Source organism: Coregonus clupeaformis, chromosome 9, assembly GCF_020615455.1.
Source record: "Coregonus clupeaformis isolate EN_2021a chromosome 9, ASM2061545v1, whole genome shotgun sequence".
Classification (NCBI taxonomy): domain Eukaryota; kingdom Metazoa; phylum Chordata; class Actinopteri; order Salmoniformes; family Salmonidae; genus Coregonus; species Coregonus clupeaformis.
The window spans coordinates 40,291,471-40,310,844 of record NC_059200.1 but is presented as its reverse complement, the minus strand read 5'-3'; the positions used below and the strand labels follow the sequence as shown (position 1 = coordinate 40,310,844).

At 45.3% G+C, this 19,374-nt stretch overlaps 1 protein-coding gene across 8 annotated transcripts in view; it reads left to right on the top strand.

Moving 5' to 3' along the window:
• LOC121574537 (nuclear receptor corepressor 1-like) overlaps window positions 1-19,374 on the top strand; it is a 128,069-nt gene that overhangs the window by 91,926 nt on the left and 16,769 nt on the right. For 5 of the 8 annotated variants that reach the window (XM_045222626.1, XM_045222625.1, XM_045222624.1 and 2 more), the window contains 12 exons: window positions 3,617-3,700; window positions 7,553-7,689; window positions 7,995-8,085; window positions 10,126-10,609; window positions 10,825-11,071; window positions 11,686-11,890; window positions 12,704-12,865; window positions 13,916-14,082; window positions 14,586-14,703; window positions 15,006-15,092; window positions 17,647-17,705; window positions 19,149-19,314. In XM_045222626.1, coding sequence (XP_045078561.1) covers window positions 3,617-3,700; window positions 7,553-7,689; window positions 7,995-8,085; window positions 10,126-10,609; window positions 10,825-11,071; window positions 11,686-11,890; window positions 12,704-12,865; window positions 13,916-14,082; window positions 14,586-14,703; window positions 15,006-15,092; window positions 17,647-17,705; window positions 19,149-19,314 — 2,007 coding nt within the window. The remainder of the gene's footprint in view (window positions 1-3,616; window positions 3,701-7,552; window positions 7,690-7,994; window positions 8,086-10,125; window positions 10,610-10,824; window positions 11,072-11,685; window positions 11,891-12,703; window positions 12,866-13,915; window positions 14,083-14,585; window positions 14,704-15,005; window positions 15,093-17,646; window positions 17,706-19,148; window positions 19,315-19,374) is intronic. The other 3 variants (XM_045222631.1, XM_045222628.1, XM_045222627.1) reach the window with 2 other exon arrangements.

The following is a 19,374-nucleotide window of genomic DNA, read 5'->3' as shown; positions in this document are numbered from 1 at the left end:
GCCATTAACCTAAAGGTCGCTGGTTCGAATCCCCAAGCCGACTAAATCTGTCTGTGCCCTTGAGCAAGGCACATAACCCTAATCACGCTGGATAAGAGCGTCTGCTAAATCAGTGGTTCCCAAACTGTGGGGCGCGTGAGGGGTCGGCCGGGGGGGGACTCGGCATTTACTTAAAAAAAATTTAAGGAACTCAGTCCGGCTTTCAACTTACTCTTGAAAGTTGTAATAGTAGAATGCACAAGGTACAATTTAGAAATTTGGTAGTGCATCATAAATTTTCCTCTTGTCATGTCAGTCATTGCATACCTTAGAGAGCTATTTATAACTTGTAAGAAATGTCCAGATCAACTAGCCCATGTCAGCTAATGTTTTTTTGTTAGTTTTTTTTGCTCATAGGGTTAGTTGTGATGTTTGAGTCACTCTAATATCACATGAATACACATTAGACATGGCAAAATGTATAGAATTGCAAGAAAATTAGCTTTAAACCTTTTCTCTCCGCCAACAAGAGGGGTGTAAACAGTTAGTGTCATGAACAGTCCTTGTGCCCATAGAAATAGACGTGGGGGTGGGGGGCGCGCAGGATCTTCCCTAATGCTGGAAGCCGGGCCTGAGTGAAAAGGTTTGGGAACTCCTGTGCTAAATGACTAAAATGTAAATGTCATGCCGCTGAGCTGAAGCACCTCTAGCTTCAAGAAAAAACCCACCATATACCATAAACACCCCCATTTACCTTTACACACATACGTGATAGGATATGCACTTGCTTGCTTGGCAGTGGCCAGTTAAAACCTGGGGTCTGTTCAGATATACATTTTATTGTTTATAACTACTAAGATGGTCTGGTTGAATAAGGATTCAGCTCTGTTCATTACATTTCTATCTGCAATTTCACCTCATTGAATACATCCCTGGTTCACCAGGTTCAGGTTGTTGTTATTGTTGTTTTTGCTCCTCAACACAATGCGATAACTGGGACCTCGATCTCTCGCTTGTGTAACCCAGCCAGGGGCTCAGTCTGAGTTAAGCCTATACCCTAGTCATCATCACCATGGCAATATAGTGTGGTGTCTAGGGTGGACCCATTGACATGGCTCCTCTCAGCTGTACCTCAGCCTAGTCCTTGTGCTGCTCTGAAAGCTTCTTTTGATGTTTGTGTGCTGAGTGTCAGTCTGTTGTAGCCTCCCACTCTGTATTTATAAATCTATGTCTGCGTCTGAAATGGCACCCTTATTCTGTATAGTGCACTACTATTGACCAGAGCCCTATGGGCCCCTATTCCCTATGTAGTGTTCTACTATTGACCAGAGCCCTATGGGCCCCTATTCCCTATGTAGTGTTCTACTATTGACCAGAGCCCTATGGGCCCCTATTCCCTATGTAGTGTTCTACTATTGACCAGAGCCCTATGGGCCCCTATTCCCTATGTAGTGTTCTACTATTGACCAGAGCCCTATGGGCCCCTATTCCCTATGTAGTGTTCTACTATTGACCAGAGCCCTATGGGCCAGGTCAAAAGCAGACCATGATATAGGGAATAGGGGGCCATTTCGGTCTCGCCATATCTCTTCAAAGAGCCGGGCAAGATTAATGACCTGACCACCTCCCTGGATCTTAACAGGCATGATGGGGGAATGGGGGAATGCCGGTGGGATTAGGCGAACATGTGAGTTGAGTGTGTCATGGGACGGAAGCAGCGATTCAACTAATATTCGTTGAGTAGATTTAACAGACTATATATGGCCCTAGACCATTCGCTAGCAGCCGTCTAAACATGGATCTCCTCAAGAAAAAAAACTCCTATAAATGTCAGGGGTTCATACTGCAGCTAAAGTGCCTGTTGAAAGTATTCACACCCCTTGACTTTTTCAAAATTTTGTTGTTACAAAGTGTGATTAAAATGGATTTAATTGTCTTTTTTTTGGTCAACGATCTACACAAAATACTCTGTCAAAGTGGAAGAGAAATTCTAACATTTGTAAAACATTTATGAAAAATAAAACACTAATATATCTTGATGAGATATGTATTCAACCCCCTGAGTCAATACATGTTAGAATCACCTTTGGTAGCAGCGATTACAGCTATGAGTCTGTCTGGGTAAGTCTCTAAGAGCTTTCCACACCTGGATTGTGCAACATTTGCCCATTATTCTTTTCAAAATTATTTTCAATTGGTTGTTGATCATTGCTAGACAACCATTTTCAGGTTTTGCCATAGATTCTCTAGTAGATTTAAGTCAAAGGAGGATTACTTTATCCTATCCCAGGTATTCCTTAAAGAGGTGGGGTTTCAAATGTCTCCGGAAGGTGGTGAGTGACTCCGCTGTCCTGGCGTCGTGAGGGAGCTTGTTCCACCATTGGGGTGCCAGAGCAGCGAACAGTTTCCTTCCTCTTCGGCAACTGAGTTAGGAAGGACGCCTGTATCTTTGTAGTGACTGGGTGTATTGATACACCATCCAAAGTGTAATTAATAATTTCACCATGCTCAAAGGGGTAGTCAATGTCTGCTTTTAAAATGTTTACCCATCTACCAATAGGTGCCCTTCTTTGCGAGGCATTGAAAAACCTCCCTGGTCTTTGTGGTTGAATCTGTGTTTGAAATTCACTGCTCGACTGAGGGACCTTACAGATAATTGTATGTGTGGGGTACAGTAGTCATTCAAAAATCATGTTAAACCCTATTATTGCACACGGAGTGAGTCCATGCAATTTATGTGACATGTTAAGCAAATGTTTACTCTTGAACTTATTTAGGCTTGCCATGACAAAGGGGATGAATACTTATTGACTCAAGACATTTCAGCTTTTCATTTTGTATTAATTTGTAAAAATGTGTAAAAACATAATTCCACTTTGACATTATGGGGTATTGTCTGTAGGCCAGTGACAGAAAATCTCAATTTAATCCATTTTAAATTCAGGCTGTAACACAACAAACACAACAATGTGGGAAAAGTTTACACAATGTCTATGGGTCACATGGAGTAGTGGGCCAGGGTTCACTCTCTCTCTCAGCCCCAGCCTCCATCAGCCCATCCTTCCATATTGAGTGTGTTGTCCTGTTCTGTGAATTTGGCTGTGGGTGAAGGGGAGGTAGGGGTCAGTGTGGACAGGCTGATACTGAGAGAGGCGTGTGTTTGTGGTTAATAGTTATGTGGCAGTGTAGCAGTGAGAGGAGTGGTTACTTAGTCAGTCTGGCTGTCTCTGTTGTCGGGATATTCTCTCCGTCTATCTGTCTGTTTGTCTCTGTCCAAGGCCGTTTCCCAAGGAGGTGGAGGGTGGGAGGTGCGTCTCTCTACTTCTCCACTGTCTGGAGCCAGATCAGCTGACACTGGGCCCTCCCCTTGCAAGGGAAAGAGGGAGGAACAGGAGGAGGAGGTCGTTCTAGTTGTGAGGGAGATGGCGAGAGAACACGAGAGAAAGGGAGAGGGAAAGAGAGAGAGAGGAAAGAGAGAGAGAGTGCGAGGTGCAGGCCTCGGCATCGAGCCTCTGAATGTAAACTGATTATTTTATTAGCAGCCGTGAGAAGGAGACTGCTGAGAAGTGGACCGAGCTACACTGTACTATCTCTGTGGGCTAATATGGAGCTTTCTGTTTTCTCTCTGTGACTTTAGCATTAGGAACTGCTGCCACCGCGAACACTGAAACCGGTGAGACTTCTCGCTGGACCGAGGAGGAGATGGAGGTGGCCAAAAAAGGTAGAGTTTTGTTTTTATTTCTCCATTTACCGTTTCTCTCCCTCCCTCACTCTCTCTCACCCCCACCTTCAACCCTCTCTCTCTCTCTAGTTTGATCTCTCTCCTCATAATTTGCTCCCACACAAGCTCTCACTCTCAGACACTCCCCTGGCTGGAGGAGGCTTTAAGGGGGAAGCAGGACATAGTGGTTTGTGCGAGGATATTCTTTCTGGTATCTAACTGCAGTTGCTCTGCTCTGTAACAGAGCGTGACAGTTTGGGCTTCCTCTAAAGATCATATCTATTATTCACAAAAACACAGTCAGGCCTCTGGATCAGGACTTATTTTGAAGTTGCTCTACATTGAAACCTTTTTTTATCTAAAACAACTCCTTTTGAGATTGAGTGTTTCATTTCATGCAGTTACTGAATGTGGACGCAGCACAGCATTTCAGCTTTCGCCAGTTGCGTCACACACTCCGTCCAATAGTGATTGACCCATGACCCCAACCCCCATCGGCCCATAGCTACCTCCCAGCCAGGCCAGTACTCTAGCTTTGTCAGTGTAGACTATGGTGGAGAGAAAGAGGGAGAGAGAGACTTAAGCCTTCCGCATGCTTTGGTTTGGCTGGTGATGAACACGCCTAGCTGAACACAGCTAGGTGTACCGAACGAGTGTGCTCACATACTCCCTTAACCCCCTATAGTCGATTTCCGTGGTCCCTAAGACATCTAATTAGCATAATAAAACCGTCAATTTAAGCTAAAGATATCAGTTGCATTGGATGCATCTCAATCCACTGCATCCGCCAATGTCGCACTTCCGCATCTGCGGTTAAAGGTGTCAGAGCTAGAACAGTGTTTGTCAGACCATGAGACATCCCGAAAATCCGTCTTCTCTCTAAATTGTCTGTAGCGTCCGAACAGTTTGGCCTACAAACTATGGATAGATGAGAGACTCATTCTCACGATGGTGTTCTCCATTTTGCTCTACGACCCCCACAAGCGTCTTGGGACTCTTCTGAAGGGTACAGCTAATCTGCCAACTTCTGTCTGTAGTGTCTGAACAGTTTGGGCTACACACTAATATGACCCACCTCTGGAAAGATGAAAGCACGCCCACAAGCCTCACAAGACTAGTCTGAAGGTCACCCGGTACCAGTTAAAAAAATTAATGGAAGTACAGTACCAGTCAAAAGTTTGGACACACCTACTCATTCAAGGATTTTTCTTTATTTTTTACTATTTTCGACATTGTAGAATAATAGTGAAGACATCAAAACTATGAAATAACACATATGGAATCAAGTAGTAACCAAAAAAGTGATTAGATTTTAGATTATTTAAAGTAGCCACCCTTTGCACACTCTTGGCATTCTCTCAACCAGCTTCATCTGGAATGCTTTTCCAACAGTCTTGAAGGAGTTCCCACATATGCTGAGCACTTGTTGGCTGCTTTTCCTTCACTCTGCGGTCCAACTCATCCCAAACCATCTCAATTGGGTTGAGGTCGGGGGATTGTGGAGGCCAGGTCATCTGATGCAGCACTCCATCACTCTCCTTCTTGGTCAAATAGCCCTTACACAGCCTGGAGGTGTGTTGGGTCATTGTCCTGTTGAAAAACAAATGATAGTCCCACTAAGCCCAAACCAGATGGGATGGCGTATCGCTGCAGAATGCTGTGGTAGCCATGTTGGTTAAGTGTGCCTTGAATTCTAAATAAATCACAGACAGTGTCACCAGCAAAGCACCATCACACCTCCTCCTCCATGCTTCACGGTGGGAACCACACATGCAGAGATAACCCGTTCACCTACTCTGCGTCTCACAAAGACACGGCGGTTGGAACCACAAATCTCAAATTTGGACTCATCAGACCAAAGGACAGCTTTCCACTGGTCTAATGTCCATTACTCGTGTTTCTTGGCCCAAGCAAGTCTCTTCTTCTTATTGGTGTCCTTTAGTAGTGGTTTCTTTGCAGAAATTCGACCATGAAGGGCTGATTCACTCAGTCTGCTCTGAACAGTGGAGTGTATGGGTGGTCCTCTGTAGCTCAATTGGTAGAGCATGGCGCTTGTAACGCCAGGGTAGTGGGTTCAATCCCCAGGACCACCCATACGTAAAAATGTATGCACACATGACTGTAAGTCGCTTTTGATAAAAGCGTCTGCTAAATGGCATATATTAAATATATATTCAAATAAATATATTATATATATATATTAAACAGTTGATGTTGAGATGTGTCTGTTACTTGAACTCTGTGACGCATTTATTTGGGCTGCAATTTCTAAGGCTGGTAACTCTAATGAACTTATCCTCTGCAGCAGAGGTAACTCTGGGTCTTCCTTTCCTGTGGCGGTCCTCATGAGAGCCAGTTTCATCATAGCGCATGATGGTCTTTGCGACTGCACTTGAAGAAACTTTAAAAGTTCTTGACATTTTCCGGAATGACTGACCTTCATGTCTTAAAGTAATGATGGACTGTCGTTTCTCTTTGCTTATTTGAGCTGTTCTTGCCATAATATGGACTTGGTCTTTTACCAAATAGGGCTATCTTCTGTATATCACACCTACCTTGTCACAACACAACTGATTGTCTCAAACATATTAAGAAGGTCAAGTCCACAGGGTATAGGACCGAGGGGGAGCTCTTAAAAGCTGACATATTTGAAAGGAGCACTTTTATTCATTGGGCTGCCTGACGTCGAGAGATGGAGACATGGTGTACATGAAGTCTTTAGATGCTGGCACAGTGTTCTGCTTTGTTTTACTTCAGCTTTGTTTATGTTGAGTTTACTGCTGGATGGGTCAGAGAGGGGCCTTCCCCCTCTTATTCTTATATTTTTTTCTTAGATGTTTTTTCCCCCCCATTTTCCTGTAAGCTGTTACAGGGCTTGGACATGTGAGGAGGGGGGGTGGATGATTTGTCTTGGTGTGTGGTAGTGCTGTAGTGGTGGTAGGCCACATGATGAGTACTAGGGATCAATCCAACTGCAACAAGTAATATTTGTGAACAACACAACTTAAGTCATAGAATATGGGAAAAAATGAAAGCCTTTTAAGGAAAGATACTTGCTATGATGACTACTGTAAAACTAAGTAAGGGATGTGAAGAGATGTGTGTTTTAGGGTGGATGGATGATGCGCATGTAGTATAGGTATATCATACAGTACATTTTCTTGCGAGGAACTAAATGGGGCAACAGGAATCCCAATGAGCTAGTGTAGTTCATGTTTATTCCTGAGGAGACTGTGAGGAACTATTACTAAATATCATACCAATCATGAGACTGTTTTACAGTCAAAGAGCCTGAAGGACTCCTCACCCGATACTTCGACGTGTAAGTCTCTATACAAGTGACTCCAAACGTGACAATAAATGTCCTGTCAAGAGTGTCCTCTGTCTCCTCATTCATTTAGATGGTGTTGTAATTAGTATTTGTCCTCTACTGGGCTCCAGTCTGAGGTGATTTGTCAAAGTGCCAGTGTCCTTTAGCTCAACAGTGCAGTGGCGGAAGGGGGAGGGAGGAGAGACACCCGAATGTCAAAGGCAATCCACTGTCGGTCTTCCAGTCCAATACACCTCTCTGAAAGCGCGGTCTGTCTGTCTTAAACAGTTTATTAAGACTTCATCAAAGCTGATTGTTTGATTAGATTAGTGCTGGTCAAGGTGGGGCAGACTGGCAGGCCATGGCAGCAAGGATCATTGGGACTGTGCAACTGGGCGTGTGAACAAGAGAGATCAGTAGTTTAGGGTTTTACCAGGTGAGGTGGTGTCACTCAGTAGTAGGTTAATGTTCAATGAATAAGCTAAATCTTGGTCCGTTTTAGGTTCAGATCCCAACCCAGTCTCTCTTCTCTCCTCTGCCAGGCCTTGTGGAGCACGGGCGTAACTGGTCAGCCATTGCCAAGATGGTGGGCACTAAGAGCGAGGCTCAGTGCAAGAACTTCTACTTCAACTACAAGAGACGGCACAACCTGGACAACCTGCTCCAGCAACACAAGCAGGTACAGCAATACTCAACACAATTCATTATCAGGGTTGTGTTCATAAGGGCACACAACGGAAAACATTTTAAAACAATTTGCAATGGCAAGCAAAAATAAGTCCAGGGAGTTTAGTGCCTAAAGAATACACCCGTGTTCAGGTACAATATGAAGTGGTTTGGTTTCTGTAATCTCTATATCAGAACATGCATGTCTGTCACTATCTTTCATCTTTAAATGTTAAACTATCTTTAATGTATTTTCTGTATTACAAACGAACGGGGAAGTTGATGTAGTCTGTTCTATAACGATTTGTGTTTCTTCAGGACACCCGGCGGGCACGGGGTGATCGGGACCCGTCTCAGAGCGAGAGCATGGCCTCAGCTGACGACGACGAAAACCCAGAGGATAGTGACGGTCAGTCAGAGAGATGACACACACACTGACACACACACACCAGAGTCACACACCATCCCTCTGTTTATCCACAACATGTGAATCCTCACATTCAGACACACGTACACTGTCTGCACAGCACAAATACACACACAAGCATAGTTAAGAATTAGTTTTGATTTAAATTTGATCTGAGGGAATGTACAATGCAGTAGTGAGTGTGTGAATGAGAGAAAGAGCAAGGGAAAAAGAGACTGGAAGTTAGAGAAACGTCTCTCTCTGGAAGAGTGTTGAGATCTGTAAGAGTGAGTCCACTTCAGAAAGAGCCTCTTGAACTTTGTCTTGTGAGAATTAGATTAGAATTAATGGCAATGGAGACCCAGTATTTTCTCATTACTGTCTGTAGTTTTAATGAGAGAGAAAAAGGGATCAAAAGGAGGAGGAGGGAGAAAAGTGAGACATAAAAGATGTGAACTAATTCTGACTGCTGGGCCTGGGTTATGTAACTGTTCCTTGGCTTTGAAGAATCAAGAAAGTGTGCTGCATGGAGCGCTGAGTGCTGCTCCACTCTTTTGATCTGCAGGGCCTTCCCGTCTTTCTCTCTTTCTCTCCTTTGCTATCTTCCGCTTTCTCTTTACCTCTCTCCCGCTCTCTCTCTTCCTATCCCCTCTCCCTCCACTCCATCTCTCCCCAACTATCTGCTCTCTTCCCATCACCCTGTCTCTCTTTCTCCCTCTCCTCTGCCTCTCTTCACTTCCTCTATCACTCTCTCCACTCCTAAAAGTCCTAAAATGCCCTTGTCTTGGTTGTCGTAACAGGGCAGAAAGGGCCTGTTTTGAATATTCAAATCCCTTGCTCTGCCAAGTATGGTGATAGGTTAAGGAGTTTGAATCCAGATTAAGTGTGGGACCTTTCTATTTCGTCCTGGCCGTAAATGTGCTCATGACTTCCATTGTTTAGGAGAGCCTTCTCTCCCCGGGTTTGTCACAGACCTATCACTCACTGACTCTAGCTCTTGGCCATCTCTCTCTCTCCCACTCTTTTGACTCCCTTCTCTCTATAACCCTCACCCTCTCTCTCTTTTGGAGTGGAGTCCATCTCCCTCCAGGTTTTGTCTGTGTCTGTGGTAAAGCAAAGTGATTTAATTGAGCTTAGCCCCTCACCTGACAGGGAGGAGGGAGGTAGGAGAGGCTTTCCCTACTCTCTCTCTCTCTCTCTCTCTCTCTCTCTCTCTCTCTCTCTCTCTCTCTCTCTCTCTCTCTCTCTCTCTCTCTCTCTCCTCTCTCCTCTCTCTCCTCTCTCTCTCTCTCTCTTTGCCCCTCCTGAGGACGACCAACTATGCAACATGCTCCAAGGCAGGTGGTGTAGGGCTGGGGTGGGCAGAGGATGATGGTGGAGGAAAGGTTGCTGGTTGATTGGTGTGTGTGGGGGTGTTGCTATCTGTTATGTTTAGTGGTGTCACTGAGTCACTGAATGTCATAATGCTTGGGTCATGTCAGTTTGAGAGATTGCCTTATCATCTGGTTCCAGTGTACAAGATAGTTGTAAAGTTGTGTCTACACTATAGGAGGTCACTATATTATGTGTTGATGTTTCTGAAGCTCTCATTGTCTCCCAAGGAAACCCAAACTGTCCTCAAGGCCTTGGTTGGTTGGTGTAACTGCCTGCAGATTGCAGAGGGTCACTTGGTTGGGCATAGCCAGGAATGCTGGGGGGAGGGGATTAAATATTTGTCTTTTGTCACCTGACACCTGTGTCAGAGATTTATCTTGGCATCGATACGGTTTTTATTATTCACAGTTCAGGTTTCTTCTCTCCATGGCAACAGTGCCACCAGACACAGACAACATTGCATCATTGGTTTTATGGTCTCCATCTTTATGCATTTTATATGGTCTGTTTTTATCTATACCGCATCTTTTTCATCTTTTTATCCATTACATTTCTGTCTGCTTCGATCAGTATGTTGCCCTCTGCCCAGGGTCAGTTCCTGTGTATGCCATGCAGAGTGATTTGAGTGGGTCTTACCCATGTCCTTTCCTGGTCTGTGTGCCCATACAGGTGGAGAGAACAGCTCAGACACAGAGAGTGCCCCGTCCCCGTCCCAGGCGGACCCCTCCAAGGCCAGAGGAGACTCCCAGATGGGAGACATTGCTGGAGGGTCAGAGAACCAGCGGTCAGATCAGGACCAGGCCAGCGATGGGAAGGGCCAGGATCCGCCATACGGGGAGCTGAGGGTCAAGCTGGAGAAGAGCCCTGAGGGAGAGGCCAGAGACCCTGACTCTCAGGAGGACCAGGACAGGGAGAGGGCCCGGGCGGCCTACGAGGGCCAGGTGCATCCCAAGAGTGAGCCCCAGGAGTTGGACATGAAGCCTGGGGGTGCTGAGGTGCAGGTGAAGGTGGAGCCTGACTCGGCCAAGGAGAAGGGGGACAATGGGGAGCATGGGGAGAGAGAGAGGCAGAGGGAGGGGCACCACTCAGACAATGACTCCAGCGCCACCTGCAGCGCAGACGAGGATGTGGACACTGAGCCCGAGAGACAGAGGTGGGTCAGGGTGGTCATCATGGGGATTCACACCTCTTGTTTCAGACTTTAAAAACAAAGGTATTTTGATTAATTATTAAGGTTGTAAATGGTTGATATTATTAGTGGTAATTGAATCGACTCCTTTCTCCTAACTCCTGTGATCATTACCTCGACTCTGTCTGATAAGTATGTCTCTCTCCTCTCCTGTCTCCCCCTCTCTCCTGTGTCCTCAGGATGTTCTCTAGTATGGACAAGCCTTCGTTACTCAGCCCTCCTGGCTCAGTGCTGATGTCCACGGCCAAGCAGGCCCACCTCAACATGCAGCAGCACCAGCAGCGCGCCGCTACCATCCCGCCCATGGTCAGTCACTATAGCAACCCACACTTTTCTATGATCAGATATGCCCATTCGGAGAGGCAGGCACACGGAGGCAGGCAAGAGGGTGAAAGCATGTCTTATTTAGACCAACCTACCCGTCAAGTGAGTCCATCATCCCCCGCACTTTTCCAACCAACCTGTAAATCAATCAATCAATCAATCCAATTGATGGATTCTTCTTTTGTCATTGAAACGTCCAATCAATCAGTTGATCAATGTGTCAGCAGGGATCTAAATCAATGAACTTGTGCCCATCTGTTGTGTACCGGTAATCTAATCATGCTAATGTGCTGACACTGTCAAATTGTTTTCTGATGTCCCTTTCTTTCCCTCCAATTGCTTCTTCTATGGTGCTTCTGTCTCTCCATTTATAATGGGATGAGGTCAGACAAACTGGATTGCCTGTTTAAGCACTGGGGCCGAGATTTGCGTGCAAAACACAAAAGCAGTCCAATCTAACAACTGTTTGGGTCATTTTTTACATTTCATTCATCTAATAATGTACTTTACCCTTTCTTCTGGGATGGTTTAAAGACAGGTGTTAGTACTATTCTTTTAATTCTGAAGTCCAATCAACATCTACTTCTTCTAGATTGTAGATAGAAGCAATTCAGGGTTAGAGGACAATGTATCAGCTGCTCGCTTTACTTGTACAGAGCTTGTGTCCCCCTCCAGTCCTCCTCACAGGGGCGTCTCTCCTCGCCCTCCTCCTGTAGGTGGGTCCTTTCAGCACTGGTGGGATGACAATGGGAGCCCCCCTCAGCGGCTTCGCCATGTTCCAGCACCAGATCAAGGCGGTGCACGAGTCGGCCCACGCGGAGGATAAACAGAGACAGGACCAGGCCGACCCCGAGCACAGCAGACAACCTCCCCACTGCCCGCGCTTCACTACCCGCAGCCCCACTGTACTGGACAGGGAGGGTAAGAGAGAGTACATACACATCTACACGCACTGGTATCCCCCCTCTGAGCCCCTACCTACCTGAGCCTCTCAACCAACAGCAGCCTATTTATAGCCAATGCATTTTTCAGTCCCATTCACTTTCGTTCAGCGTCAAAAAAGGAATTATGAGAGGAGAGAGAGCCGGTTCAGACTGCTGTAGACTGAACCAGAACAAGAACAAGATGTTAGCTGACCCCATTTTACACGTGATGCGAACATGAAAGCTAAAAGCTCTGATAGGGAAAGCTTGTTTTTCCTGAAATGCCTCTGGGGGAAGGGAGGGATTCCGCGGTCGACTTTTGAAGGAGCATGACTTGAGTGTGTCAGAGCAGGACACAGTTAGTGCCCCCCAGGCAGACAGAGAAGTGGATCCTATTTTTAAAGGTAGAAGAGTCATTCAGCCACAAAGGGCACATTGGCCTAGCCTGTTTCCAAGTCTGAATGGTGTATTTTGTGTGAAGGGGGGAAGTCCGTGATTAGACACCCAAAGCTTTTATCACCTTTTTTAAGAGCTAAAAAGGTTTTTGGGTAGTCCCGCAATGCTATATTTGAAGAAGCTTGGAAATCGAAGTTCGTGTTAGAGCAGTAAGGCAGGCTGAGGGCTTTTTTTGTGTGTGAAAACTGCGAATCCGTGCCAAGATACTTGTCAAGTATTATTTTGTTGATTTGAAATGTATAATCAAAATCGTCTCGGGTTGTATTTCATCTTCTGATTGTTTGTCTATTTGTGTGAGTCATTTATCTTGTGGCAGTGTTTTCATTCATATGTCTCTGTTCTGTGTTGTGTTCAGGTAAGCCCTTCCCCTACATGCCTTATGAAATGAAGATGGCTCTGGAGCAGGAGGCCCAGTCTGGTCGGCCAGGCTCTCCCTACAGGCTCTCTCCCAGGGACATGAGCAAGGCCTCTCCTCAGCCCAATGACCCCAACGCCTCCCGCTACAGCGTGCCTCCAGGTAACTGCCCTCTGATCTGTCCTCCCCCATGTGGCCTCAGCTCTACCCTTCAGCTAGCCTGGTCCCATACTGTTTGTGCAGTTGCCAACTCTTTTTCAATTGGCTAAAGCTCTTACAGTACAGTTGTCCTTATGTTTTCACCCCCCACCCTCCTACTCTTTCCCGTTTCTCTGTGAGTAGTTTAAGCTGTACTGTAGCTGGCCTTAAACATCTATCTGTCCCTATCATGAATGAATGTATATATTACACACACAGAGCCTGGCTGCAGTAAGGCTTTATCAGTATTCCGTCATGGACTAGCTTGTTTCCTTATCTCTCAGTGTGAGCTGCCAGGATGCTGACGTCTGTGCCTGCTGTAGGTACTCTCCCAGACAAATTTAAAGTGCAGGGGCATTGAGGGCGGGCAGACTGTCGGGAGGAAGGGAGCGGGGGTTGCTTCCTCAAGGCAGGTCACTCCCGGTCACCGTGACTCACTAACAGGGTAGAACGCAGACAAGCCAGATATCTCTCCCTGAGGCTGCTCCCACAGATGTACAGACAGGCAAGCGGCAGGGAGGTTACATCAGGTTTAGGTCAGCGCCAGCCTTTTAACTCTAGCTACCAGACTCACTGTTCTGTGTTTACTTCACGGTTTACTTCAGTCTGGGAAATCTGCCTCAAAATGTTATCACCATGCACTCATAGATGGGAGATGGGCTGCTGGTGGAGCCTGTTTGTAAGAGTAGTGAAATATGCACTGGCTGAGAATGATAAACAATTTTGCCTGAATTTAGTTGCAGTACTGTACAGTGACTGATCTGTGGAAACTGCAGAAAATGGCACCAGAATGTTTCTTTGAGAATATCCATAATAGACATAAATTGAGTTTTTCTGGGGGCTGAATTTAAAAAAAAATACTTTAACTTTTCAGTGCCTCTGGATTTTCTATTCTTGACACACTTTTTTGTGTTCTTCCCTTCTTCACCCTATCCTAGACAAGTCTCATGCTAAATAATCATATGATCGATGGTGTCACTTTCTAACTTTGATTGTTTTTCTCTCCTCTCCTAGTGCTCCACCCAGCTCCCAACCAGGTGGTCCAGAGCCTGCCCGATGGAGTCCGTGTGACTTTCTCCAGACACAGCCGACCCGCCAACATTCCATCTCCACCTCCACTCATTCCAACCTCCAAACCCACAGACAAGCCTTCCTTTATCCAGGGAGGCTCCATCTCCCAGGTAAGACCCATATCCCTCAGGTGAGGGTTCAGATTCAGCCAGCCCCCTGGTTAGGCCCACACAGGTGGGCACCCAGGGTAGTAGGTGTGGCTGAAGTGTTTGGTATGTTCTATTTGGTGAAATGATCACATTCTTTTTTGGCACCATTGTCTCTTTCTCAATCAGTCATACTATAACAGTATTTGTTGTGTGATAATGATTTACTAAGAAACCTATACGGCTATTTGCCTTTGTAGCAGACAGTAGTCTGTATTTAGTCATGTTTACTAGCCAATATGCCAAAGAGCAAACTTTGGTACACATCAGTTGGATCCACCTTTATTTTTGTACATTGCACTTTCCCTGTATTTCTCTGCAGTATAATTTCGAAAAAGTTTCAAGGTTTTCAGAAATCCCAGTTGAAGGACTCCTGGAATCAGGAGAGAACAAGCAGGGAGGGAATCCTCCAACTGAAATTTTGCAACCCTGACCTGATTCTGACTTGTCTGTTCCTGCCATTTCAGGGTACTCCTGGTACGTACCTGCCATCCCATGCTGTCTACGGTGGCCCAGAGGGTGCAAAGAGCTCAGTGGGCTCCATATCCCTGGGCCTGCCCAGGCAGCAGGACCCCACCAAGCCTGGTAAGACAAGCCAGTCTGGACGACACACACACCTCCTACCCACGTTCCATTGTCCAAACTAGCATACTACTTTCAATACATGCCCAATACATTTATTCATACTAAGTGGTATGCTAGTGTGGATACTGTCTATCATCATCTAATTTCCTCTCTCTGCTATTAGATTGGCATGAGAGAGAGACATAGGCATATTGTCAGCATTTGAGCACATTCAGACCTGATGTCACAGTCCCAAATGTCCCACTTCACTTGCCTTCCCTAACTGTCCCCTGTTCCCTCCCTCCCTCCCTCCCTCTCCCCAGTGTCCTACATTAAGCAGGAGGAGTGTTCTCCACGTGGGCAGTCTGAGGGCCTCCTCTCCCAGATGCAGTATGAGGGGGTAGTCAGAGGTGTGTGTCTGTCTGTTTGTCCATCTCACAAAGGTGTCTGTCTGTCATCCTGTCTGTCCTTGCCTCCCGAGTGTTTCTCCTTTCACACTCTCACCAAAACAGTGCTGATACCGACAGTGAATACCCAGAAACCACACCTGTGTTCAAATCATATTTCAAATATTTCAAATACTCAATGTTTGCCAGATGGGTGGGGTTTGCATTTCTGAGACTAAAGACTTGAAATACTATTTGAACCCAGAAAATAGCCTTATCGCAGGCTGAGTGTGGGAGAGAGCGAGAAGAGAAGAGTGAAGTGGAGGAGTCTGGCCTCCACCCTCCTTCCCTCCCTCCTGCCCTCTGTTTGCACAGACCTGACAGAATGTGGCACGCTGGTGAGGGAGGGAGGGAGATCAGGAGGGAGGGAGATGGAGAGAGACCTCACAAGCCCCAGTTCAAAAAGTACCTCCTCTCACCAGCAGTCCTCCTCGCACCTTCTCTCACAACTGACCTCTGGTGTGACATGGGGGTGTGGTGTGGAAACCTCTGTCTCTCTCTTTCAGGCTGCAGCCCATTGCTCTACTATTCTCCCTGAAGTGTGTATTTGTTCACTCCCCCACAAAGATTTAAAAGCATTGCATTAGTGTAGCCAGAGTGTACCATCTTACACCAATTACTTTAAATCCTTGAGATGGAGTCAACGAGTGCAAACTTCCGGGAGAATGAGGGAAAATCAAAATTAGACTTGAATGATTCTGACCAGGAATATAATGCCAACAACTGTACAGCCCTCATCACATACAGTTGAAGTCGGAAATTTACATACACCTTAGCCAAATACATTTAAACTCAGTTTTTCACAATTTCTGACATTTAAACCTAGTAAAAATTCCCTGTCTTAGGTCAGTTAGGATCACCACTTTATTTTAAGAATGTGAAATGTCAGAATAATAGTAGAGAGAATTATTTATTTCAGCTTTTATTTCTTTATCACGTTCCCAGTGGGTCAGAAGTTTACATACAAATCAAATCAAATCAAATTTTATTGGTCACATGCGCCGAATACAACAGGTGCAGACATTACAGTGAAATGCTTACTTACAGCCCTTAACCAACAGTGCATGTATAATACACTCAATTAGTATTTGGTAGCATTGCTTTTAAATTGTTTAACTTGGGTCAAACGTTTTGGGTAGCCTTCCACAAGCTTCCCACAATAAGTTGGGTGAATTTTGGCCCATTCTTCCTGACAGAGCTGGTGTAACTGAGTCAGGTTTGTAGACCTCCTTGCTCGCACACGCTTTTTCAGTTCTGTCCACAAATGTTCTATAGGATTGAGGTCAGGGCTTTGTGATGGCCACTCCAATACCTTGACTTTGTTGTCCTTAAGCCATTTTGCCACAACTTTGGAAGTATGCTTGGGGTCATTGTCCATTTGGAAGACCCATTTGCAACCAAGCTTTAACTTCCTGACTGATGTCTTGAGATGTTGCTTCAATATATCCACATAATTTTCCTTCCTCATGATGCCATCTATTTTGTGAAGTGCACCAGTCCCTCCTGCAGCAAAGCACCCCCACAGCATAATGCTGCCACCCCCGTGCTTCACGGTTGGGATGGTGTTCTTCGGCTTGCAAGCACCCCCCTTTTTCCTTCAAACATTACGATGGTCATTATGGCCAAACAGTTCTATTTTTGTTTCATCAGACCAGAGGACATTTCTCCAAAAAGTATGATCTTTGTCCCCATGTGCAGTTGCAAACCGTACTCTGGCTTTTTTTTGGCGGTATTGGAGCAGTGGCTTCTCCTTGCTGAGTGGCCTTTCAGGTTATGTCAATATAGGACCCATTTTACTGTGGATATAGATACTTTTGTACCTGTTTCCTCCAGCATCTTCACAAGGTCCTTTGCTGTTGTTCTGGGATTGATTTGCACTTTTCGCACCAAAGTACGTTCATCTCTAGGAGACAGAACGCATCTCCTTCCTGAGAGGTATGATGGCTGCTTGGTCCCATGGTGTTTATAGTTGCGTACTATTGTTTGTACAGATGAACGTGGTACCTTCAGGCGTTTGGAAATTGCTCCCAAGGATGAACCTGACTTGTGGAGGTCTACAATTTTCTGAGGTCTTGGATGATTTCTTTTGATTTTCCCATGATGTCAAGCAAAGAGGCACTGAGTTTGAAGGTAGGCCTTGAAATACATCCACAGGTACACCTCCAATTGACTCAAATAATGTCAATTAGCCTATCAGAAGCTTCTAAAGCCATGACATCATTTTCTGGAATTTTCCAAGCTGTTTAAAGGCAGTCAACTTAGTGTATGTAAACTTCTGACCCACTGGAATTGTGATACAGTGAATTATAAGTGAAATAATCTGTCTGTAAACAATTGTTGGAAAAATTACTTGTGTCATGCACAAAGTAGATGGCCTAACCGACTTGCCAAAACTCTAGTTTGTTAACAAGAAATTTGTGGAGTGGTTGAAAAACAAGTTTTAATGACTCCAACCTAAGTGTATGTAAACTTCCGACTTCAACTGTACCAACTTCTCTGACTGTTGTCTTCCTTCTAGGAGGCCCAATGGATGGGGGTATCAGCAGAGGCAACCCAGCCAGAGGATCAATCACACAGGTACAGTGGCTTGCGAAAGTATTCACCTCCCTTGGCATTTTTCCTATTTTGTTGCCTTACAACCTGGAATTAAAATAGATTTTTTGGGGTGGGTTTGTATCATTTGATTTACACAACATGCCTATCACTTTGAAAAAAAAATAAGACAAAAATAAGACAAAAAAACAGAACTTGAGCGTGCATAACTATTCACCACCCCAAAGTCAATACTTTGTAGAGCCACCTTTTACAGCAATTACAGCTGCAAGTCTCTTGGGGTATGGCTCTATAAGCTTGGCACATCTAGCCACTGGGATTTTTGCCCATTCTTCAAGGCAAAACTGCTCCAGCTCCTTCAAGTTGGATGGGTTCCGCTGGTGTACAGCAATCTTTAAGTCATACCACAGATTTTCAATTGGATTGAGGTCTGGGCTTTGACTAGGCCATTCCAAGACATTTAAATGTTTCCCCTTAAACCACTCGAGTGTTGCTTTAGCAGTATGCTTAGGGTCATTGTCCTGCTGGAAGGTGAACCTCCGTCCCAGTCTCAAATCTCTGGAAGACTGAAACAGGTTTCCCTCAAGGATTTCCCTGTATTTAGCGCCATCCATCATTCCTTCAATTCTGACCAATTTCCCAGTCCCTGCCACCACCATGCTTCACTATGGGGATGGTGTTCTCGGGGTGATGAGATGTTTGGTTTGCGCCAGACATAGCGTTTTCCTTGATGGCCAAAAAGCTCAATTTTAGTCTCATCTGACCAGAGTACCTTCTTCCATATGTTTGGAGAGTCTCCCACATGCCTTTTGGCGAAAACCAAACGTGTTTGCTTATTTAATTTTTTAAGCAATGGCTTTTTCTGGCCACTCTTCAGTAAAGCCCAGCTCTGTGGAGTGTACGGCTTAAAGTGGTCCTACGGACAGATACTCCAATCTCCGCTATGGAGTTTTGCAGCTCCTTCAGGGTTATCTTTGGTCTCTTTGTTGCCTCTCTGATTAATGCCCTCCTTGCCTGGTCTGTGAGTTTTGGTGGGCAGCCCTCTCTTGGCAGGTTTATTGTGGTGCCATATTCTTTCAATTTTTTAATAATGGATTTAATGGTTTTCCGTGGGATGTTCAAAGTTTCAGATATTTTTTTATAACCCAACCCTGATCTGTACTTCTAAATAGGAAAAACGCCAAGGGGGATGAATACTTTTACAAGGCACTGTATTACAATAACATTGCTTAACCAGTATGTGTATCCAAGCACCACCCTGTCTATGGACATCTAATAGCACAGTTTTACTGTGAATTAGTCTAATATTTTTGGAGCAGATTTATTTTAAATGAAAAGTTAAAATAAACATTATTATAAAAAAGTTGTTGTTTCTGGTTTCTGACCTTAATTGGACCCATTTCTCTCTGTCAGTCTTTACCTTTCTTTCTCTCCCTTTCTCTCTCTCCCCCTCTTCTGTGTGACCAGGGCACGCCAGCCCTGTCTGGGTCCAGCATTGCGGCTGACCTGCTGAAGGGCACCATCACCAAGCTGGCCACAGAGGACCTGAGCAGCCCAGAGAAGGACCGGGAACAGCTGGCCAAGGGACACGTCATCTACGAGGGCAAGAGTGGACACATCCTTTCCTATGACGGTAATACAAAGCTCTGTTAGTGGTCACTCCATGACTTGATCCTCTTGTAAATCTGATGTT